The sequence below is a fragment of the Pipistrellus kuhlii genome, unplaced genomic scaffold (genome assembly GCF_014108245.1).
Source record: "Pipistrellus kuhlii isolate mPipKuh1 unplaced genomic scaffold, mPipKuh1.p scaffold_m20_p_21, whole genome shotgun sequence".
NCBI classification, from domain to species: Eukaryota; Metazoa; Chordata; class Mammalia; order Chiroptera; family Vespertilionidae; genus Pipistrellus; species Pipistrellus kuhlii.
In genome coordinates, this window is record NW_023425520.1 from 7,980,912 (window position 1) to 8,005,530 (window position 24,619).

Consider the following 24,619-nt stretch of genomic DNA (forward strand, 5'->3'; position numbering starts at 1 on the left):
CCTTCTCCCCCTCTCTCCCTCTCTCTCCTCTCCTCTTCCTCTCTCTAAAGCATGTCCTCAGATGAGGATTAAAAAAAAATAAGTGGGTACTATTATTGACATGTCATCCTTCCTGAGTCCTCCAGAAAGGGAAAGCACGAAGCTCAGCACTGGGGCCATGCAGGCCCATGGTCAGTCCCAACTCTGCATCCTAGAACTGTGGGATCTTAGATAGAAGATTCCCTGCTCTGGCCCTCTGTATTCTCATCTGTAAAGTGGAGGCAACAGCCATTCTTCCTGCTGAGAATGCTAGTGAGAGTTGGAGGAAGTCTTTGAAAATTGTGAACTGAGCCTCATCCTGGGTGACCCTCAATAAGTGTGTACATTGTAACTGGCCCACAAATAAGTGGATGCAAAATAAGTGGAAACTGTTATGTGTATTTATTTTAAATCATTTACTATATAATCATACTACCTGCTCTTCACTTGAAAACTCAGATTTAGCTGCTTCTGCCGTGTTTCACAACAGATGCTTCAAACCAGCACATTTTTTAAAAACCTCGGTGTGGTCTCTGACTCCCTGTGGTCCCACGTCCCTCACTGAGACCTTAGTTCTAAATACAATTGACACGTCCATTTTATCCAGCAAGGGCTCCTTTTATTCATTCAGGGTGGGTTTTTGAAACTCAGTGCAACTTTATAAAGTCAAGGTGCCAGGAAAGTAAGCCTGCCAGATGCAGAGAAGCATAAGAAGCTTGCGGAACCTCCAGCCCATGGACACCCTCAGCTAGCCGATGGCCATGACTGCTGGCCCGCAAGGAGCCGAGTGGCCCTCAGAATGAGATCAGGGTGCCTGCTCCAGGGGCAGCTCAGGACCACTTCCATCTGTCCTCCTCTTACACAACATGTGCAAAACAATCTGGAAACATCTTCGCACAGGACCACAGAACCAGCTCCACTCGCCGTCTCTGGGCCTAAGAAGCATTCTGGCCGTGCAGGAAGGGTCGGGCAGTTTCCCTTCTCCCAAAAGCCAGGGCATCGTCAGCTGCCTCTGGCCTGCCAGCTCAGCCTTCACACAGGCGTCTCCTCTGCCACCTTCTTCAGGAAGCCTGCTGCCAGCAGGGAGTGCTGCGTAGCCTCGGTGCCCTCCATGTCCCGGATCTTCAGGTGTACTTTCTGGTTGGTCCTTCTCCACTCAGTGTACAGCTGGTAATGATAGCGGAAGGAGACCTAAGGGCAGTGCAGAGATGGGTGAGAAGGCCAGCCAGCAGGCCTCCACCCCCAAGGGAAGAAGACTGGACTCCTGAGACACTGGCTCAAACTTCCAGAAAAAGAGACAGCTGCCAGTATTTTTCATACGGACTGTGCACACAAACCCATTCACTATTGTGGGGAAAGTCTCCTCCAGCGTTCAAGACCCTGCCAATGTGAGGGTCTCTCAGAGGGTGGTATGGCCACTTGAACGTGATTATATAATTGCCAACACTTGGAAACCACCAGGATATCCTTCAGTAAGTGAACAGATAAATAAACTGTGGAACATCAGACGATGAAATATTCAGCACTAAAAAGAAATGAGCTAGCTGGCTATGAAAGGACACGGAGGAACCTTACTTAAATGTATGTTCCTAAGTGAAAGAAGCCAGTCTAAAAAGGCTACGAACTGCATAATTTCAACACTCTGACATTCTGGAAAAGGCAAAACTATGGAGTTGTCAGGAGCTGAGGATAGGAGAGGAGGGATGAATAGCAGAGGTACGGAGGATTCTTAGGGCAGTAAAACTGCTCTGTATGATACTGTCCCGGTGGATACATGTCATGATACATTTATCCAAACCCACAGGATGTACTACCCAGGATGAACCCTAATGTAACCTATGGACTTGGGGTAATAGTGATGTATCAATGGAGATTCATTAATTGTAAAAAATGTACCCTCTGATGCCATGTGGATAGAGGGGGGAAGCTCTGTGTATGGAGGAGAATATATGAGCACTCTATACTTTCTGATCAATTTTGCTTTATTTATTAGAATCTTAAAATGTCCTAATAAATAAAGTCTAGCAGAAGCCCGTTTGGCTCAGTGGTAGAGTGTCAGTCTGCGGACTGAAAGCTCACAGGTTTAATTCCGGTCAAGGGCATGTACATTGGTTGCGGGCACATACCCAGTAGGGGATGTGCAAGAGGCAGCTGGTCGATGTTTCTCTCTCATCTGCATTTCTAGCTCTCTATCTCTCTTCCTTCCTCTCTAAAAAAAAAAAAAAAAAAAATCAATAAAATATATATATTTTTAAAAAATAAATAAATAAAGTCTATACAAATTATTTTTAAATAAACGTCAATGGTTTATACTCTTTGACCAAGCAAGTTCCAAGAAACATTTACATGGGTTGTGCCCAAAGCACTGCTCATAACAGCATGAAAAAAAAGGAAGAAAAATGAACTTCAGAATACATCCCAGACCCTATCAAAGGGATTAATTAAGTCAATGTTATACACCCATATAATGAATGGTGGGTGGCTGCCCTTTTTGTTTAAAGGACATTAGCAAAGTTAAAACAAGCAGACTGCAAATCAGCACCTGTGTCATCCTATTTATATATTTTTTAAATAAACTGGTGAATGCAGTGAACAGTAATTATTGAGGTGGGAATGCCCCACAGGCAGGCACCAGTGGTTAGACCTGAGGGGCAAGACTTTGGAGGCCCTTTTCTCCCTGAGGAAGGGTTCTAACGCCTGCCAGAGGCCTGACAACTCCTCCACCCAGTCCCCGGCTCTCCTTCCGTAGCTTTTTTTCTCAGTCTCTTGATTTACTCTTCTCTGGTCTCCCATTCTCCTGCTCTTTCTGTCGTTTGGTCTCTCTCTCTCTCTCTCTCCCCCACCCCATTCTCCCTCCCCCTTCTCTCCTTCCCTCCCTCTCTCTCCCTTTCCTGCCAGCCCTGTCCAGTCTTGGTGGGCACGTGGATGGCAATGCCTACACTCAGTACTGGTGATTAGGTGTCCTGGGCTCCTTGGAACAGAAGGCTCACCCAGCTCAGGGAACTAAACCTGGGTTGAGTTTGGAATCTGAGGTTTCACTCAGGGCTACACGGAGACACAGGAAGGATCTCCCTTCCCCAAGCCACTGACCAAACCCTGGTCTGGCTGCTGTAAGCCAGAGACCCTCTGGCGGACAGCCACTCACCAGCGTCCAAAGGACGTAGATGGTGAAGAGGGCAATGGTGAGGGCAATGAGCCCCATAGCCTCGAGCCGGCCGTGCAGCTGGAGGTGATCCTGGGCCCCGCGCAGGCACAGCCAGCCCGAGATGGCGGCTAGAGGAGTGATGAACAGGAAACACACCATGTCACAGCACAGCGTCCGCTTCTCTGTCCGAGGCCCTGGGTCCTTCAGCCACTGCCAGGGGTAAGGAAAGGAGGGAGCTGCTGAGAGAAGCAACACACCACCCTTCAGCTCTTCCAACCCAGGGAGGGGGTGCAAGACCCTGTGCCTCCCTCTGCTGACACCGCTGTGACCACGGGCCCCGCAGGCCCAGCCTCCCGCCTGGCACCTCCCTCCCTCTTGTTCTTCTTACAAATACTTAATGAGCCTCTAGTAACCCAGGCACTGCGGGGCATCTTGGCCTCATTTTACAGATGGGGAAACAGAGGCACAGAGGGGCTGACTCATTTGTGCGAACTTACACAAACTCACAAAGCCAGGACTGGGAGCCAGGAAGTCTTGCTCCAGGGCCTGTGTGCCCTTGAAAGCTGTGCTACACTGCCTGTCACAGGTGAGTGGGCAAGAAAAACAGCTTCACTCATGAAATTCTGATGAACAGGACAGAGAGAGTCCCTGCCCCCCAGTGCCAATGGCATGAGGTACAAAACAGTGGGTGCTCAGAGGGGAAGGCCTTGCTGAGGAGGTGACATGAGGACCAGATGAGCAGAAGGAGCCATGTGAAGAATGGGAAGCCCTAACTGGTTTGGCTCAGTGGATAAAAATCTAGTGTCCCAGGTTCGATTCCTGTCAAGGGCATATACCTTGGTTGCGGGCACATCCCCAGTAGGGGGTGTGCAGGAGGCAGCTGATTGATATTTCTAACTTTCTCTATCCTTCTCCCTTCCTCTCTGTAAAAAATCAATAAAATATATATATTTTTTAAAATAAATAACAAATATTAAAAAAAAAGAAAGAAAAAAAAAAGAATGGGGAGACAGCACTCCAGGCAGCGGGAACAGCAAAGGCAGAGGCCCTGAGTCGGGAGTGTGTGACCAGGACAGAGTACGTGGGAAGGAGGCCCGTGTGGCTGGAGCAGGAGGAGAAGGGGCTACAGGAGGGCAAGCTCTCCTTCCCCTGCTCTAAGAGCCCGTTCCCACGTGTGCCAGAACCTTTCCGAGCCCACACCTCAGCCCACTGTCTTCACCCGGAGCTCTCAGCAGCCTCTGCCCAGCTGGGCAGAGAGGGGCGTCAAGAGCCTCCGGGTGGTCCGCAGGCAGAGCTCTAAGGAGCAGGGGAACAGCCAGGCCCGGGAATGCCCTATCTCCGCCCACACACATCCCACGCAGGCTAAATTCTAACCCGCAGCAAGGACCACAAAACCCAGTGTGGCTGCTACCACCTCCCTCTACGTTTCTCTCCTCCTCCTCATTGGTTTCAGAGAGGAAGAGAGAGGGAGAGAAACACCAATGATGAAAGAGAATCACTGATTGGCTGCCTCCTGCATGCCCCTCGCTGGAGATCGAGCATGCAGCCTGGGCATGTTCCCTGACCAGTTATCGAACAGTGACCTCCTGGTTCATAGGTCATCCTCAACCTCGGAGCCATTCTGGCCAGGCTCCCCTCCTGCTTTCGCTTGTTCCACTCTGGCCACTCGGGCTTTGTCAAGCACACTTAGCTCTTCCTGTTTCGGGGCCTCTGCACTTGCTGTGCCCTCTGCCAGGACTGCCCTCCCTGGCTTCTGGGCATTGCTGGCTCCTTTTCATTCCTCAGGTCTCCGGTTCAGAGGTCACTTAAAGTGACCAGTTCGGGGAGGGGGCAGGCACAGGGTTTGTCAGATCTGGAAGCTTAGGCCTAGTTCCCTCCCCCCAGCGGACTCTACCCTAGAGTGGAGGAAGGAAGGAGGTTCATCCTATAAAGAAGCTGCTTCCTCAGCCCCCCAGGATGCTCCGGGCAGTTCCCTCCTCTGGACCCATTCCTGCCTCCCTCCCTTGCCCCCTCCAACCTCATGCTCCTAAGCATACCTCTGTGAGGGGCCGCGGCCGCTTCTCCACTGCGAACGGTGTGTGGCACAGCTCGCAGTAGCTGGTGTTGGACGAGGAAAGCCACCTCTCCAGACAGCTCTTGTGCACGGCGCCCAGCGTGCCGGTGCAGCCACACGGAGACAGCAAGCTCTCCCCGTTCGCTCCCTCGTGGCAGATCCGGCAGAAGGGACCATCGCTGGACACGGAGATGGGACATGTGAGCAATGATCAGCTTTCTGCCTAGATGCCTGTTTCACTCCCCATTGGATCATAAGCTACTTGGCAAACTCCTATTTACCCTTCAACACCCAGCTCCAAATGTCCTTTCGTTTGGGAAGCCTTCCCAAACCCCCTAGGTGGAGTAACGTGCTCTCTCCCCAGGGTTTCTGCACTTTTTTAGGCTCAGGGTGAGCATCTCTCTTTTTTAAAATTTATCTTTATTATTGAAAGTATTACAGATAGCCCCATTTCCCCCCCCCCCCCAATGACCCCTTCCACCCTGCACTCGTCACCCCTCCCAGGTGTTCACCACCCTGGGTGAGTATCTCTTATACCTGTCTACCCAGAGTCCCCTCCTTTTCCTGCAATAACATTCTCATTGTGCAATACCACCCTGATTATCCTGGGCAACCACCCCGCTCTTTTTTTGTTGTTGTTAATCTTCATCTGAATATATTTTTCTATTGATTTTTAGAGAGAATGGAAGCGAGAGAGGGAGAGAAAGAAAGAAACATCGATGTGAGAGAGACACATTGATTGATTGCCTCCTGCATGTGACTTGACCTGGATTGGGGAGCAAACCCACAACCCAGGTATGTGCCCTGACTGGGAATCAAACCGTGACCTCCTGATTTATAGGCTGATGGTCAATGATGGAGTCACACCAGCCAGGCTTCACTCTTAATTCTTGGTCTTTAAGGACTAGGACAGAGCTGATGATACTCCTGATGACCTCAGTCTTGACCAATCAAAACACCACATATCACCGGACACAGGACCAACTTAGACCATGTTTGATACAATCAAAGCCACAGGAAATTAATTTTGAAATTCTACCCTCCCCCCCCATAAACCTCAGAACTACAGGCAGCATGGTTGATATAAGTCTAGAACTTCTGGTGGCAGCCTGGTCTCCACTTGGCGTCTTTGAATGATGCCAAACACAGAAAAACGAAGAAAGCAGAGCCAAAAGACAGGGAAGGGCAGCTTTTTTAGGAGATCAACCAGAGGCACTGGATCTAGACATACCTGAGACCATGCTACCTGAGGAACCTGTGTGTCCAGGGAGAAGAGCTCCTTTGCCCCTCTGCCCTGCGAGGCTCAGAAAACACACACCTGTGGCATCATGGAGAGCCCCTTCGGGAAGTCTCAATGCTAGCCTGGTCTCTGGGGATGCTGGTGTTTGCTGGGGCAGCTTAGGAGACCAGGGACGTGGCAGGTGGGCCCAGAGCTGTCTAGAACATGAGTCATTGTTTTCCAGCTATTTCTGCCCAGAGAGGACTGTGGAACACATGAAGGAGAAGGAACAAGAGAGTAGTTGCATTTTTGTCTTGTTTTTTAATTTTTATTCATTGATTAAAAAAATTTTTTTTGAGTTAATTCTTACCCAGATATTTTTTCCATTGATTTTCAGAGAAAGCAGATGGGAAAGAGAGAGAGGGGAGAGGAGAGAGAGAGAGAAAGAGAGAGAGAGGGGGAGAGAGAGAGAGAGAGAGAGAGAGAGAGAGAGAGAGATTGGTTGCTTCCACATGCACCCAACCGGGCCAGAGATCAAACCTGCAATCCAGGAATGGACCCTTGACTAGGAATCGAACCCACAACTCTTCAATTCTCAGGCCAATTCTCTAACCACTGAGCACGCTGGCCAGGGATTATTTGTTGATTTTAGAGTGAAGAAGGAAGGGGAGAGAAGAGCATTGACCTGCTATTTCACTCATTTGCCCATTCATTGAATCTTTTTTTTTTTTTTAAGTAGAGTTTTTTTTAATATATATATATTTTTATTGATTTCAGAAAGGAAGGGAGAAGGAGAGATACAAACATCAATGATAAGAATCATTGATCAGTTGTCTCCTGCACACCCCTAATGGGCTGGAGCCCAGAACCCAGGCATGTGCCCTTGACCAGAATCAAACCCAGGATCCTTTAGTCCACAGGCCGATGCTCTATCCACTGAGTCAAACCAGCGAGGGCTATTGATTGATTCTTGTATGTGCCCTGATTGAGGATCGAACCTACAACCATGGCATATTGGAATAATGCTCTAACCAACTGAGCTACCCAGCCAGGGCAAGAGGGCAGTTTTCCAGAAAAACAAGAGTTTTCCCTTAGGAACTGTTTTTCCATTCTTTACTCAGCAGCTCCTGCTGGGGGGCAGGGCCTGGCTGCTTTGAAACCGAAGAGCTGAGCTGACCCTTCATGTCTGCTTTCTGTCACCAGTCCTGTGCAGGGTGCTGCTTTCTCACACAAGGTCAAAATGATGTTCCAATCTACACTCTCATTCCACATCCTGATTCCACCATACACACACACACACACACACACACACACACACACACACACACTTCACAGGAAAGGAACCCCAATTCTGGAACCCAACGTGGGATGAGAACCCTCAGAAAAAGCCCATCAGTTTGGGGTTGTCCTGGGAAACCCTACTTCGGAGGAGCAAGTTCAGAGAGAAAAATAAAACCAAACCAGATTTATGATTGAGTACTTATGTACTGAGCACAGTTTCACATCTTGGATCCATTTGTCTCGTTCTCACAGGAAGCCTGGAAGGAAGGGGCCCCCATTTTAGAGATGGGGAAACTGGAACTTCAAGGGGTAAAGTCAATTATGCAAACTCTCACAGCTAGTTATCTGCAAAGCTGGGGTCTGAGCCCAGGAAATCTTGCCCCGGCCTTGGCCACACTGGTGGTGCAGTTTACCGTGAAACATGAGCAGAACATCGGCGCTATGTAAAGCTATTTCCAGATAGTTTGGACCAGACTGACATGCACAGAGACTGAATACAACATCATGTTTGGCCCTGACATCTGTGGCCTAGGACCAAGGAGGTTCATGTTATCTTCAACTACAGGACAATAACGTGCTCACCAACAAGGACATCTTTGCAAGGATGATGAACTCACACACCTGTGTACACTGACTCTATGGCCCGATAACACCTACGAGGTGAAAACTGACCACAGCCAGGTGGAGTCTGGCTCTCTGGAGGATGATTGGGACTTCCCGACACCCAACAAGATAAAGGATCCTGATGCTTCAAAGCCTGAAGGCTGAAAAGAGCAGGCCAAGATTGATGACACCATAGACTCCAAACCTGAGGACTGGGACCAGCCCGAGCACAACCCTGACCCTGATGCTAAGAAGCCTGAGGACTGGGATGAAGGCATGGATGGAGAGTATGAACCACCAGTGATTCAGAACCCAGAATACAAGGGCAAGTGGAAGCCCTGGCAGATCAACAACCTGGATTACAAAGGGCACTGGATTCATCCAGAGATTGACAACCTTGAGTATTCATTCTCCTGATAGCAGTATCTATGCTTATGGAAACTTTGCCATTCTGGGCCTAGACCTTTGGCAGATCAAGTCTGGTACCATCTGGTACTCATTACCAATGATGAAGCATATGCCAAAGAGTTTTGGCAACGAGACATGGCGAGTCACAAAGGCAGCAGAAAAGCAAATGAAGGACAAGCAAGATGAGGAGCAGAGACTAAAGAAGGAAGAGGAGGACAAAGATGAAGATGAGGAGGAGGAAGAAGAGGAGGAGGAGGAGGAGGAGGAGGAGGAGGAGGAGGAGGAGGAGGAAGGTGCTGCTGCCGGCCAGGCCAAGGATGAGCTGTAGGGGCCACACCATCGCTTCCAGGGCGGGGCTGAGGCCTGAGCTGGCTGCGCCAAATAATGTCTCTATGAGACTAGAGAACTTTCCTTTTTTCCAGGTGGGTTCCAATTTGGGGTAGACTTTGGTATTGTTCCTGCCCTCCCTCTCCCTTTTTTTATTGGTGTTTTGTCTCTCATTCTCCTTTGGCCCACATCTTTGCCTTCTTCTGTCTCCTTCTCCCCCTTAGGTTCCTTAGTTCTCCTTTCGACCTTGGGGCGTGTGGGGTGTGGAATAGCCCCAGGCCCAGGATTTCACGTGTTCTCCTTCCTGGAGCCCGGAGGAGGGCAGGAGAAGAGGATGGATCCCTCAGCCCCCCAGCACTGAGGAAGATTGGGGCTCTGATACCCCCACCAGCTCCCTTTCTTCCCTGCCTCCGTTACTGGGCCACTGGGAGGGGCAGTGGGTTCCAGTTCAGTTCACACTGAGAATGTAAGAACTACAAATAAAATTTCTATTAAGTTTTGTGTCTTAAAAAGAAACAAAGAAACAGAGGAGCGGCTCTAGCCAGTTTGGCTCAGTGAATAGAGCATCGGCCTGTGGACTGAAGGTCCCAGGTTTGATTCTGGCCAAAGGCACATGCCCAGGCTGTGGGCTCGATCCCCAGTGTGGGCCATGCAAGAGGCAGCCGATCAATGATTCTCTCTCATCATTGATGTTTCTAGCTCTCCCTCCCTCTCTCTTCCTCTCTGAGATAAATGAAAATATATTTTAAAAAAGAAACAGAGGGGAAGCTGTTTTGGCTCAGTGGACAGAGCATCAGCCTGAGGACTGAAGGGTTCGAGGTTCAATTCCAGCCCAGGGCACATGACTAGGTTGCAGGCTCGATCCCCATTGGGGGCATGCAGGAGGCAGCTGATCAATGATTCTTTCTCATCATTGAAGCTTCTATCTTTTTCTCCCTCTCGCATCCTCTCTGAAACACACTAATAAAAGGATAATATGCTAATTAGACCGGATGTCTTCCGGACATCCCTCCTGACAAAGTCGTGGTGACGGGCTGAGGCAGAGGAGTTTAGGACCATCAGGCAAGCAGTGGAGCAGTTAGGGGCCATCAGGCCTGCAGGCAGAGGTGGTTAGGGGTGATCAGGCAGGCAGGCAGGTGAGCGGTTAGGAGCCAGCAGTCCCAGATTGCAAGAGGGATGCCCGACTGCCGGTTTAGCCCCAATCCCACAGTAGGACATCCCCTGAGGGGTTCCTGATCAGAGAGGGTGCAGGCCAGGCTGAGAGACCCTCCCCCCAACCCCATCCCCGTGCACTGGGGCTCTAGAATATATATATTTTATAAAAAGCAGCAGAGGGGAGCCCTAGCTGGTTTGACTCTAAATTGAGCGTCAGCCTGTGGACTGAAGGGTTCTGGGTTCAATTCCAGTCAAGGGCACATATCTTGGTTGCAGGCTCCTCCCTGGCCCAGGCCCTGGTTCGGCACATGCAGGAGGCAAATAATCAATGTGTTTCTCTCACATCAACATGTCTCTCTGTCTTTCCCTTTCTCTTCCACTCTCTCGCTAAAAAAAAAAAAGGAAAAATATCCTTGGGTGAGGGTATAAAAAAAAAAGAAGAGGAGAGAAGCTGTTAGCAAAGAGGCGGAGGGGCAGATTAGGAGGGCTTCGTGGTCTCAGAGGACATGCCTGTCCAGGCCACCAGTCTGAAAGCAGAGGGACTCGCCTGGGTCTCAGGACTGCAGGAGAGCGGGTGGGACCCATGAGCATCTCCCCTGCTTCTCCCTCAGGAGCCCTGGAGTCAAACCTCCGTTCTGTGGTGTCTGCCTCCCTCTGGCCTGTTTCCTCATGTATCAAGTGGGAGGGTGGGGCATGGTGGGGTCAACTCACTCAGTGCCCCTCATGAACCCATGCAGGGAGGCCCCAGCTCAGTCAGCTCCTTCCCATGCCCCTGCCCAGGGAGCCCTGGCTTGCCAAGTGTCCCCTTCACGCCAAGCCTGACTTGACCAGAACGCAGTCTACCTTCAACAGATCTGATGAAGATACAGACTTAAAAACTAACACCCTATAATTCTTCTTGTATAAATACATGTTAATTCCATTGAGGGGGGGGAAAAATCAACGTCCTGTAAAATGATGCAGCCATTATGGAAAACAATATGGAAATTTCTCAAAAAATTACAAATAGAGCTGCCCATATAGCCCAGCAATTCTATTTCTGGGCATTTATCTGATGGAAACAAAAAACATTAATTCAAAAAGACATATGTACCTGTATGCTCATTGTAGCATTATTTACAACTAGAGGCCCGATACACAAAAATTCATGCACTGGGGGAAGGGGGTCCCTCAGCCTGGCCCGTCTCCTCTCACAGTCCGGGAGTCCTCAGATGTCCTACTGATGGCTTAGGCGGCTGGGCTGATCAGGGGAAGATGCCACCCCCATTACCCGGCAGCTGCTGCCACTGCCGGCCATGGCAGCTGCGAGGCCCGAGCCCCAGGCCTCGAATGCACCAGAATCACAGCTGCCTGAGCCCACAGCTTCCTGAGCCTGGGGCCTCACAGCTGCTGTGGCTTTGTCCAGAAGACATATGCCCTAATTAGCATATTACCCTCTAATAGCCCTGCGCATGAATCCGTGCACCAGTAGCTTGCTGCCGCTTGCCTCAACTGGCTCCACACCCACAGCTGCTGGTAGCTTTCTGCTGTTCTCCAACCACTGCCCCACCCTCCTGAAGCTCCCCCAACATCTCCCACCTCCACCTCCACCCTCTCCATATCCCCCCTCCCTCCCGGCTCATAGCTTGCTACCCTGTCCCCTCCAGTAGCTTTTCACTGCCTGCTGGTAGTTTGCTGCCCCACCCTCCTGCAGATCGTGATCTGATTGTTATGTGGTTGGTTGTTAGGCCTCAAGGCATAACGGATTATTAGCTTATTCCTCTCTTATTATATAGGATTATATAGGATAGCCAAGACAATGAAGCAATCTAGGTGTGGGTAAAGAAGAGGTGCTGCATTAATATTTCATTGTATATATGCAGCACCTCTTCTTTAAAAATGAAATCTTACAACAATGTGGAGGGTATTATGCTAAGTGAAGCAAGTCAGGCAAAGACAAGTACCATATGATTTTACTTATATGTGGAATCTAAAAACAAAATAAATGAACAAATAAAACAACACAGACCCTCCTAAATTCAGAGAACAAACTTAGGGCTGCCAGAGGACTGAGGTGAGGGAATGAATAGAAAAGGGGGATTAAGAACTACAAACTCCCAGTTATAAAGTAAGTCATGGGGATGTCGTGTACAGCATAGGGAATACCGTAAGTAATATTGTAATAACGATGTTACTAGACTTGTGATGATCACTTTGTGTAAAGCACAAAATATTGAACCACGATGTTATACACCTGAAACTAGTATAATACTCCATGTCAACTATAATTAAAAATGAAATGTTAGCCGAAACCGGTTTGGCTCAATGGATAAAGCGTCGGCCTGGGGACTGAAAGGTCCTAGGTTCGATTCCGGTCAAGGGCGTGTACCTTGGCTGCAGGCATATTCCCAGTAGGGGGTGTGCAAGAGGCAGCTGATCGATGACTCTCTCTCATCAATGTTTCTAGCTCTCTATCTCCCTTCCTCTCTGTACAAAATCAATAAAATATATTTTAAAAAAATTATACAAAGACATTAAAAATTTTTAAAAAAATGAAATGTTAGAAACACAATAGCTTGCTCTCCCTCCCAGGAGCACGCCCGCACCTCTCTTCCCTCTCACGTGTGCCTCTCCTAAAGGGCCCCCGTGAGACCTGCAGCCAGGGGAGCAATGAATCGTGGCAGCGCCTCCCGCTAACCCCCCGACCTGTCCCCAGGGTCCCCTTTGGCTTCCCAGCGAGCCAAAGTGGTCCTCCTGGGCTCATCTCTTCCCTGTCACGTTTCTAGGGGGCCAAAGCAGCCCAGCGAGGCCCTCTCCTGTTGTTCTTCTATCCTAAGCCCTTCCTTGTTCCACTGTCCTCAGCTTTAATAAATGTACTCGCAAAATAAATAAATAAACAAACAAACAAATAAATAAAAATTTCAATTTAGAAAGGCAACACAAAAAAGTAAAATAAATAAATAAAACCATGGGAACAAAAACTGCCTTGGAGGAGGTCAGAAGGAAAAGTGCTAATCTCATCTGGGCTCAGGCAGGGCTTCCTGGAGGAAGTGACACCGGCAAACTTAGCGAGTGGCAGTGAGCTCCCTGCAAAGCCCAGCAAAACTCCCATCTGCTGCTTTTTTTAAAATATATTTTATTGATTTTCTTACAGAGAGGAAGGAAGAGAGAGAGAGCTAGAAACGTCGATAAGAGAGAAACATTGACCAGCTGCCTCTTGCACACCCCCTACTGGGGATGTGCCTGCAACCAATGTACATGCCCTTGACCGGAATCGAACCTGGGACCTTTCAGTCCGCAGACCGACACTCTACTGCTGAGCCAAACCGGTTTCGGCTCCCATCTGCTTCTTTTTATGTTTGAATGAAAGTCTTACAAATTAATTCTGATACTTACTACGACATGGATGAACCTTGGGGACATTAACCCAGACAGAAGAGACAAATACTGTGAGACTCCACTTACATGAGGTGGTAGAGGAGTCAGATCCATAGAGACAGAAAGTAGATGGGGGTGCCAGGGACTGAGGGCGGGGAGGGAGATGTTGTTTAATGGGGACAGAGACTCAGATTTACAAGATGAAAAGAGTAAATGGATGACTGATTGCACAGCAAAGAGTAGGAGTGGATGACGGCGATTGCACAGCAATGTGAATGTATTTAATACTGCTGAACTATGCACTTAAATGGTTATGATGGTAAATGTTATGCTATGATATATATATATACACTGAGTGGCCAGATTATGATGATCTCTGAACACATAATAATCTGGCCACTCAGTGTATTTTTATCTCAAATGGGTACCAAAAGTATTCTAGACTTTTGTTGGAGATCAACCACCTATTTGCCCTGAGCTTTTTATCAGCCAGTGCAAAAGGGAAAACTGATCAGATGCATGATTTATAGTATCTTTGATATCAAATAAATGAGGTACTCAAGAGAAGTACACTGAGCGGCCAGATTATTATGCGTTCAGAGATCATAATAATCTGGCCACTCTGTGTGTGTGTGTGTGTGTGTGTGTGTGTGTGTTTATATGTGTGTATATATGTGTATATATATGTGTATATATATTATATTTTAAATGATTTCAGAAAAGAAGGGAGAGGAAAAAAGAGACAGAAACACCAATGATGAGAGAGAATCACTGATCAGCTGCCTCCTGCACACACACCCCTGGGAATCGAGCCCACAACCAGGACATGTGCCTGACTGGGAATCAAACTGTGACTTCCTGGTTCATAGGTAGATGCTCAACCTCTGAGCTACATGGGCTAGGCTATGTTATGTACATTTTAACACAATAAAAAAACTGGGGGGGGAAACTTACGCATTAAATCATATCAAATGAAGAACACATTAAACTTGAAAAACTAGTGGCTATTTTAAATTTGAATGAATTCAGATAGATTGAAATTTGTATGGGGTTTTTAAAAAAGTTCTTTCACCGAAACCGGTTTGGCTCAATGGATAGAGCGTCGGCTTGGGGACTGAAAGGTCCCGGGTTCGATTCCGGTCAAGGGCATGTACCTTGGTTGCGGGCATATCCCCAGTAGGGGGTGTGCAAGAGGCAGCTGATCGATGACTCTCTCTCATCGATGTTTCTAACTCTCTATCTCTCTCCCTTCCTCTCTGTACAAAATCAATAAAAAAAATTAAAAAAAAAAAAAAAAAAAAAGTTCTTTCCCTGGAACTGATGACAAATTGGCGAACCAGGCAGATTTAGCTCACAGACGGGTCCGGAAGGCCAGCGCGAAGGTTTAAACACATTTATCAAATTCGGGCGAGGCCTAAACCAATTTGGCTTGGTGGATAGAGTGTTGGCCTGTGGACTGAAAGGTCCCAGGTTCGATTCCCAGGTCAAGGGCATGTACCGTGGTTGCAGGCAGATCCCCAGTGGGGGGTGTGCAGGAGGCAGCTGATTGACGTTTCTAACTCTCTATCCTTCTCACTTCTTCTCTGTAAAAAAATCAATAAAATATATTTTTTTAAAATGCAGGCGAGGTGGTAAACCGACCTGTGTGCACTCTGTGGGGACCACAGCAACGTACTCTCAGCACAACCCAGCTGTGTCTCCGTTTATAGATATGGGGGTAAACAACTGCCCCAGGTCTCACAGGGAGGGAAGGCTCCCCTCGGCACTTCAGCCAGGTGCTGTGAGTCACCCTCTGCACTTCGAACCATTCCCCACACCCCCACACCGCCTCTGCAAAATATGAGCTACTTGCCATGTTTCCTCTTCCGATTTCACATAATCAACGGATCTCCTGGCCTTTCCTGAAGAATCAGATCTTCGAAGCCTGGGCTCCTTTCTCTGTCTGACCCACCCAGATGGAGGATTTCTGACCACAGTCTGGGAGGAGATCCCTGGGCCCGGGAGTGAAGTGAGTGGAGATACATACACCTGCTCGGTCACCACTCACCTCGGAGTGTCCAAGACCCGGATGACAGTGGAGATGAGGCGGCCGTCCCTTGAAGTCACCTGTGCCACATACTGGGGTGGCCCCAGGCCTGTGGCCTCCACGACCTTGGAGAAGGCAGGGCTGCTGGAGCAGTCACATAGGGAGCCGGGGAGGTGGCAGCAATCGCCCGTCGTCATGGCCACAAGGAGCACCGCGTCCTCAGGGCCTGAGGCCCATTGTCCCAGGAGCCTGGGGAGAAGCCAGCAGGGAGGGGAAGGGCAAAGTGAGTGATAGGACACAGACCAGGGTTTGAATCCAGCTCTCTCGGCCTCAGTTGCCCAATCTGTAAGATAGGGCTTTGTAGGGGTTGTGAAGATTCAAAAAGGTCACACATGCAACTCAGCCCAGCGCACACCAAGGACGTGGTTATATTACCTCTAACTCTCCTAAAATAAAATAAATAAATAAATAAATAAATAAAAGATAGCTGCTCCAGCCTTCAGAGCTTCCAGGCTCCCCAAAAATTCACCTTAACAGCATCTAACAATTGCTGAGCACCTACGGTGTGGCATGCCCTTTACTTAGGGTTTTCCAGTGCCAGAGCCATGCCAACCAACCATGTGGAGAATGGTTCTCTGTGGACTGAATTCCTAGGACTGGGCTCAGAACAGATAAACCGGCCTCTGAGTGGGGCAGAACTGAGCTGGTCATTTGGCCCCACAGACAAGGATGGTGTCACCTTGACCCATCTGGTTCATGGCCTCCTCTTCTTCTTCTTCTTCTTTTTAATTTTAATATACTTTATTGATTTTTAAAAATATATATTTTATTGATTTTCTACAGAGAGGAAGGGAGAAGAATAGAGAGCCAGAAACATCGATGAGAGAGAATAATCAATCATCTGCCCCTTGCACACCCCCCACTGGGGATGTGCCCGCAACCAAGGCACACGTCCCTGATGGGAATCAAACCCAGGACCTCTCAGTCCGCAGGCAGACGCTCCATCCACTGAGCCAAACCGGTTTCAGCTGATTATATATATATATATATATATATATATATACACATATATATATATGTATATATATATATATTGATATGTGTGTGTGTGTGTGTGTGTGTGTGTGTGTGTGTATATATATATATAATTTTTTTTTACAGAGAGGAAGGGAGAGGAATAGAGAACTAGAAACATCGATGAGAGAGAAACATCGATCAGCTGCCCCTTGCACACCCCCCACTGGGGATGTGCCCGCAACCAAGGCACACGTCCCTGATGGGAATCGAACCCAGGACCTCTCAGTCTGCAGGCCGACACTCCATCCACTGAGCCAAACCGGTTTCAGCTGATTTTATATATATATATATATATATATATATATATATATATATATATGTGTGTGTGTGTGTGTGTGTGTGTGTGTGTGTGTGTATATATTTATTTTTTATTTTTTTTTTACAGAGAGGAAGAGAGAGGGATAGAGAACTAGAAACATAGATGAGAGAGAAACATCGATCAGCTGCCTCCTGCACACCACCCACTGTGGATGTGCCCACAACCAAGGTACATGCTCTTGACCGGAATCGAACCTAAGACCCTTGCAGTCCACAGGCCGACGCTCTATCCACTGAGCCAAACCGGGTAGGGCTCATGGCCTCTTCTTGCACAGCTCTGAACTCCTTGGCACTTCAGGCCATCAAGGAAGCGGCCCAGGCTGGGGAGGACCTTGGCCGCCTCTGTCCCCATCAGAGCAGCGCTCTAGGCCACGCCTCTGTTGCGAGGTGAAGCCATGGGACAGCTGGAGCTTCAGACAGCAATCCGAACTCCGTTCTGGGTAGGTGACTTTAGCAGGGTTTGGCCCCTCAGTCCGGGGTCTGACCTGCCAGAAGGAACCCTTAGCAACCCCCTTGTCCCTTCCAGAACCAGCCAGAAGACGTACGTGCTTCCCCCTGGGAATTTCGTGAAAGTACTAGATGCCCTTCTCAATGCCTCTGGAGGCCAGTACAGGTGCCCTGAAGCTAAGGGTCTGTCCCCAAGTTGTCTCACCCTTTATCTCAGGAGCTTTGAGCCAGAGACCCCAGAAATACTCACTGATGTACCCCACAGTCAGCTTTAACCAGTTCCTGCCAGTTAAAATCTGAAACTCAAGGAGACAGAGTCAGAGGAAAGCAGCATAAGTTATTGACTAACTTTCTGCACCGGGATAGCCTGTCCGCGGATCACTGCTCTCTGAACAGCTCGACCGGAAGTATCCTAGCCCAACATATGCTTCTGAGCCTCCACATAGAGGCCGACCAGTATGAGCCAGAGGCAGGAGGAGCCGAGAGGAAGGGTGTGTGACAGAGATAACACCTGAAGGGCAGCGAGCGGCCTGCCGTGGTGTGTATGCCGCTGTCCCTTCATGTGCATACAACCAGAACTTCTGGCCCAGAGGTCAGCAGGAAAGTCAATGGTCTATCCAAGAGAATGTTCCTGCACCTCCCCCACCCCCACCTCCCTCCAAGGATCAACCTTAACATTCCTGCAAGGAATTGGGCACTACAAGAATAATCACAGCTCCTATATATTACTTCTACCATTTCTTTTACTATCAGGGGGGAAAACTCACTGGTATATCTGCTAATGTAAGGCCTGCAAATGGCCAAAATAATAACAGTAGTTACTCTTTCTTAGGGACTTACTACGTGCTAGTACTGTGCTAAGCTCACTGAACTCTAAAAAATGAAGTGTCCCCTTCAAAGGTCACCTCCCCAGAAAGGCCTTCCCTGACCATCCTGGCTAACATGCCATTGATGTCCACCTTTATTGCCCTCACAGACTGTGCCCCACTCTGAGATGCTCTTACTTCTTCATCTGCTTGTGTAACCACTTCTGTCTTCCAGGCCTTAGGGAGCTCTACAAAGGAGGGACTGAATTGGACTTGCTCTCTGCAGTCCCCAGCACCTGACCCTGTGTCTGGTGTAGAGCGGCTGCGCTAATTTCTCAGTCCCTACCCTGTGTAAGAGCAGACCCGTGTTATGAAGAAGAAGGTCCCGCCCCGCCACCGTGGCTCAGTTGGTTGAGCGTCATCCTGTGCACCAAAAGGTTGCTGGTTCGATTCCCGGTCAAGGCATATGGGATGTGGGTTCAGTCCCAGCTCAGGGCACCTAAAGAAGGCAAAGTCTCTCTCTCTCTCTCTCTCTCTCCCTCTCTCTCTCTCTCTCTCTCTCTCTCTCTCTCTCTCTCTCTCTCTCATCAATAAAAACGTTTCAGAAAGGAAAAAAGAACAAGGTCTCTTGATTTGCCAGTGCCCATGGAGGGAATCAGATGTTTAAAGGCTGAGGTCCTTGCAAACCACAGAGGTCAGGGCTCAGAAGAAACCAAACTCAAGGTTGGACACAAGGATAGAATGGCTGCAGGCTAGACTCTGCTGTGAGGCTGCTGGGATGGGAAAGGAAACCAGTGCCTATTGCAAATTTGCTTCAGTGCTCTAGAGATAAATTTCACTGAATCTTCTTCAGTTACTTGCTCAAGGTCACAAAGCTAAGAAGGCACAGTGCCGGAATTAACTTAGTCCAGCCCAAGCTGGTTGCTCAGTGGTTAGAGCATCAGCCCATGGACTGAAGGGTCACAGGTTCTGCTCTGGTCAAGGGCACTCCGTTGCAGGCTCGACCACCTGCCCCTGTTGGGGCATGTGTGGGAAGCAACCAATTGATGGATATTTCTCTCTCTGTCTCTCCCCGTCCCTTCCACTCTCTCCAAAGGAGCTGGGTGTTTTCAAGTCCTGACTCTGTCATTGACGATGTGTGTCCTGGGACAAGTCACTTTGCTTTTCTGGGCCTCATCCTTCTCTGTCAGCTGAGTTGGAGTTGGTGGACTGTGTCTGCCGAGGCTCCGTTCCTCCAGTGAAGCTCGCCCTTGGCTAGGCCTGTCTCGGTGGCACTGGCACCACAACCTTTGCACATCTGCCCCCCGTCTCCTTTACTGAAGGAAGGAAACTAAAGGAAAAGAAGTCAGGGGACCCTAACTCCCTACAGTATGATCTCAGGCCCGCTGCTTCGGTCTCTGGCCTTGGTTTACTCATCTGTAAAATAGTAATAAACATGATACCTAGCTGAAAATTCCATAAATATTAAGAAGTCAATAAATAGGCCCTGGGCTGGACAGCCCAGTGAGTTAGAGCACATGTGTCAAACACAAGGCCCGCGGGCCAAATCCGTCCCGCCAGGCCTTGCAATGTGGCCCGCACCGCGCTGTCATCACTGCACTCCGCTGCGTTTCCATCACAATGACAGTTTATGACTGTTCAGTAAACCATTCGGCTCACGATTTAGGCTGGATTTTAGATTTTGGCCCCTTCTCTGATTGAGTTCGACACCCCTAAGTTAGAGCATCATACCATTAAACAAAGATTTCGGGTTGGATCTCTGATCAGGGTACAAACAAGAATCAACCAATGAATGCATAGGTAAGTGGAAGAAGAAATCAATCTCTCTCTCTCTCTCTCTCTCTCTCTCTCTCTCTCTCAAATAAATACATGTTTTTAAAGTTAAAAAAAGTCAATAAATATTACCTCTTATTATAATTGCCAGTTCACATACAGAGTTGAGAGGGTTTGATGAGACAAGGCACAGTGTGGCACACAGTAAGTGCTCGATAAATGCTCACTTTAAAAAAAAAAAGTAAAAAAAAAATAATAAATTAAATAAAATAAAAGTAGAGCCTGTGAAATGCATTCATTCCTCTTCATTCACCATAAGGGAGGCTCCTGCTCCTATGTGCCCTTCAGTAACTCCCAGGCCCTGCACTGGAGGTCAGGTTCGAAGCCCAGTTCTGATCTTATTTGCTGTGCAACACTGGGCAAAACCTTGACCTCTCTGATCCCCTATTTCCTCTTCTGAATAACAGGGAACATTTCTAATACTTGCATCTATTATGGTCCCTGGAAGAGTAAATGAGCCAATCATATAAATTGTTTGCAACGCCCACCAACAATCAGGCACTCTGCTCAGCATGTTCTTTCTACAGGGTGCCTGGTTTACCATTATTTACTATTTTTCATCAGAACCCCTTTGAGAAGGAGGTTGAAGGACATTGGTCACTACTGACCGCCTACTGTGTGCCTGAAACTCAGCAGCCACCGCCAGAATCAGCCCTATTACATTGACGCTGGGAAGATCAGTATCACAGATAGGGAAACCGAGGCTCGGAGACCTCCCGCTGCCCTCGAGCCGGGAACTGCAATCCCCTCGTCCTAGGAAGGGTTGAGGCCGAGGGTCAGAACCCGGCCGCTCCGCCAGGGGCCAGGCTCCAGGCTCCAGGCTCCGGCCTCGAACCTGGGGCCGGCCCGCGGACCGGCGTCCTCGGTCCCCACCCGGCCCCCGTGCGCACCTGATCCGCGGCCGGGCCGGGAGGCAGCGCAGACCCTTCCCTCTCGCCGGGCCCCGTCCCCGGCCCGGCCGGTCCCGTCAGCACCTCTAGCTCCGCTCCTCCGCCGGCACCTGCGTCCCGACACCGCCCGCCAAGCAGACGGAGCCGGGGGCCAATGGTGACCGCCTCTCGCCCGCGCCGGCCAATGTCTGTGCACGTCCAACCCTGGGAGGCGGGGCCGAAGGCGACAGGGCATCCTGGCCGCACTGGGCGCCCCGCTTTGCTGCAGCGGCTGGCTCCGCCCCTGCCGCGCCCTAGCCCCGCCCCCTGTCCCAGCCCCATCATCAGCCTTGGCCCCGCCCTAATCCGGCAAGGAGCACGAGAGGGGCTGCTAGCGCCATCTGCCGGCGACCAGTGCTTGTTAATAAAACCGTTACAGGATTTGAGAGTTTGTCATCTGCCTTAAGCTTCCTATCAACCCTGGGGGAGGGAGACACCATATGTTCTCTAGAGGAAAAACAGAAGCCTAGAGAGGTTAAGAAGCCGTGGAAGAGACAAAGCCAACATCATTCATTCATTCATGCAATAGAAGTTCATCCACTAGATGTAATATAAACATCAATAAGAGAGCCTTTTGGGCCCTGGTGTGACTCAGTTGGTTGAGCGTCGGTACTCTGTACCAAAGGATCACTGGTTGGATCCTGATGTTTCTCTCTAAAATCAGTTAAATATTTTTTTAAAAAAGGAGAGCCTATTATGAGCAGGTACTGTGCTAGGCGCCGGCAACACAATGTTGAGTAAGAGAAATATTGCTCTTGTGGACCTCAGTATATGGAGTGAGAAAGACAAAACAACCAATTATGTTATTAATACAGGGTAATGAATTTTAGCAAGTGAGGGGGGATATTATGGAATAATTTGAACAATCCAAACTTCTATCCTTGAAGAATTAATTGAACTGACAAGGTGTGAATGAAAGTTAACTATTGTAGAAGAGGGAGGAATTCTAGGCACATGCAAAAGACCTCAATACTCCTTTGCTCCTCCTACCCCTCCTTTATTTAATATATAGATCAGCTCAATTGTCTCCATTAAATTCTATTGTTATATTGGCTTATATATTTTTAATGAAAAAATAAAACGTTTATTTTCATTTTTAAAAATGTTTTATTGATTTCAGAGAGGGAGAGGGAGAGTCAGAAACATCAATAATGAGAATCATTTATTAGCTGCCTCCTGTATGCCCCCTACTGGGGATTGAGTCTGCAACCCAGGCATATGCCCTTGACGGGAATTGAACCTGGGACCCTTCTGTCCACAGGACAACACTCTATCCACTGAGCCAAACCAGCTAGGGCCTTGAAAACATTTTATATAATTATATAAAACAAAATTTAAAGATACCCCTAAACACCAAAATAAAACAAATGAACCAGTGTATCTAGTTTGTGACAAAATAACACAAAGATGAATGAACACCTAGTGACTTTTAAAACACAACAATTTGTACATGCCATTGCTATATTGGTGGTGGTGGTATCAAAATTGTTCTAAGCGTGTTATGTGTGTAATATGAGATAATACAAAGGAGTAATTATGTTGGTGTCAAAAACTGGGATTTTCAGAGGGAGTGAAGGAGGTACAGATACAAGATTGATTTCAATAAATAAAACCCTTGTAGTCTTGAATTTGAATTTGGGAATATCATGATAGATATATATTTTTTAAATATTTTTATTGTTTTCTAAGAGAGAGAGGAAGGGAGAGGGAGAAACATTGATGTGATAGTGAAACAATGGATTGGCTACTTCCTGCATGCCACCTACCAGGGATTGAGCCCATAACTCAGGTATGTGCCCTGACTAGAAATCAAACCAGCAATCTTTCAGTTCACAGAAAGACACGCAACCAACTAAGCCACAGTGGCCAGAGCATCATGATATATTTTATCTTTATTTTTTTAAATATATTTTATTGATTTTTTTTTTTTTATAGAGAGGGAGAGTTAGAAACATCGGTGAGTCATCGATAGCTGCCTCTTGCACGCCCCCTACTGGGGATGTGCCCGCAACCAAGGTACATGCCCTTGACTGGAATCGAACCCAGGACCCTTCAGTCTGCAGGCCGACGCTCTATCCACTGAGCCAAACCGGTTTCGGCTATATTTTATCTTTATAAAAAGAGTACACTGCCCAGCTGGTATGGCTCAGTGGTTGCGCATTGATCTATGAACCAATAGGTCTGGTTTTGGGCTTGAACCCCAGAAGGGCTACAGGAGGCAGATGATCAATGTTTTTCATCATTGATGTTTCTCTTTCTTCCTCTCCCTTCCTTTCTGAAATTAATACAAATATATTTAAAAATAAATAAAAAGCAAGTATTACTTAGTTTTGTCCACTAAACAGGTCAGAAACAAAGACCAACCTCATTACAGAGTGTTCCTCAAGCTTGTGGACTTTAAGTATCATTTCCAAGGAAAGAACAGGGAACCTTGGGGAAATGACTGATTCTTGATCTGGTACAGAAAATGTACAAAATAAACGTGGCACATCGTGATATACCAGAAAGTACAATAATTGTCAAAGACAGTACCTACTAATGTAGTGTCAGTGTGGGCCAACAAAAGATCCCACCAGCAGCAAGGTGGACAATTTGGCCTCCTTTAAGGATGATTGCAAATCAAAACACATCAAATGTTTAAATCTATGCACTTAAAAATCTTTAAACTTTCTATTTATTGATTTGTGAGAAGGGGCAGAAAGAGAAACATCAATTTTGACCCAGCTGGTGTGGCTCAGTGGTTGAGTGTTGACCTATGAGCCAGGAGGTCATAGTTCAATTCCTGGTCAGGGCACATGGCCTAGGTTGTGTGCTCGATTCCGTGTGGGATGTGCAGGAGGCAGCTGATCAATGATTTTCATTATTTATGTTTTTTTTCTCTCTCTCTCTCCCTTCCTCTCTATAATCAATAAGCATTTTTAAAAGGTAACATCAATTTTTTTGTTCATTGGTTGCTACTTCTATGTGCCCTGACAAGGCATTATACCTGCAACCTTGGTGTATCAGGACAAAACTGCCAAGGCTCAGGTTAAAAAAAAAAATTTAGCCGAGACCGGTTTGGCTCAATGGATAGTGCGCTGGCTTGGGGACTGAGGGGTCCCGGGTTCGATTCCGGTCAAGGGCATGTACCTTGGTTGCGGGCATATCCTCGGTAGGGGGTGTGCAAGAGGCAGCTGATCGATGACTCTCTCATCGATGTTTCTAACTCTCTGTTTCTCTCCTTTCCTCTCTGTACAAAATCAATAAAATATATTAAAAAAAATTTATAGAGTGGCTTTGTTTGCTGGGTGTCCTATAGGGCCCAGTGGTGAAAGTTTTTTATGTTAAAATAATGTCAAATAAACATAAAAGTTGCAGAAATAATGCATTGAGCTCCCAAAAACCTTTTGCCCAATTGTTAACATTTCAGAGTCCTTTGAGTATCAGGTACACACATGGTATCTCATTAATCCTTAATACTTCAGAGTATTTTTCTTAAGTGCACTCTTCTACATAATCTCAGTGCAACCTCAAAAATCAGGATATTAATATCAGTCCGATATTACCATGTCATTCCTAAATATTATAGTTTCAATCAAGTATTTTAAAGTTTCAAAATCCATCCCATGAATAAGTAT

General features: G+C 47.9%; 1 protein-coding gene and 1 pseudogene across 5 annotated transcripts; one reads left to right on the top strand and one right to left on the bottom strand.

Moving 5' to 3' along the window:
• Nucleotides 1-615: 615 nt before the first annotated feature.
• Nucleotides 616-21,112, bottom strand: MARCHF2 (membrane associated ring-CH-type finger 2). Of its 5 annotated transcripts, none has more exons than XM_036449950.2 (5): nucleotides 20,964-21,112; nucleotides 15,614-15,841; nucleotides 5,200-5,395; nucleotides 3,164-3,373; nucleotides 616-1,209 (listed from the first exon to the last, which is right to left on the bottom strand). In XM_036449950.2, the coding sequence occupies exons 2-5, from the start codon at nucleotides 15,787-15,789 to the stop codon at nucleotides 1,051-1,053; spliced, it is 741 nt and encodes a 246-aa protein (XP_036305843.1). In that variant the 5' UTR covers nucleotides 15,790-15,841; nucleotides 20,964-21,112; the 3' UTR covers nucleotides 616-1,050. The 5 variants fall into 5 exon arrangements, with proteins under 5 accessions (XP_036305843.1, XP_045441885.1, XP_036305845.1 ...); XM_045585929.1 differs by lacking the exon at nucleotides 20,964-21,112 and adding an exon at nucleotides 20,678-20,795; XM_036449952.2 differs by lacking the exon at nucleotides 20,964-21,112 and adding an exon at nucleotides 20,146-20,238.
• LOC118725986 lies at nucleotides 8,038-9,561 on the top strand (annotated as a pseudogene).
• Nucleotides 21,113-24,619: the final 3,507 nt, after the last annotated feature.

Coding starts and splice junctions, on each gene's coding strand:
- MARCHF2 (XM_036449950.2), bottom strand. CDS start 15,789: ATGACGACGGGCGATTGCTGCCACCTCCCCGGCTCCCTATGTGACTGC. Junction 5,396..15,613: donor CGGGTCTTGGACACTCCGAG/GTGAGTGGTGAC, acceptor CTCCGTGTCCAG/CGATGGTCCCTTCTGCCGGA. Junction 3,374..5,199: donor GGCCGCGGCCCCTCACAGAG/GTATGCTTAGGA, acceptor TACCCCTGGCAG/TGGCTGAAGGACCCAGGGCC.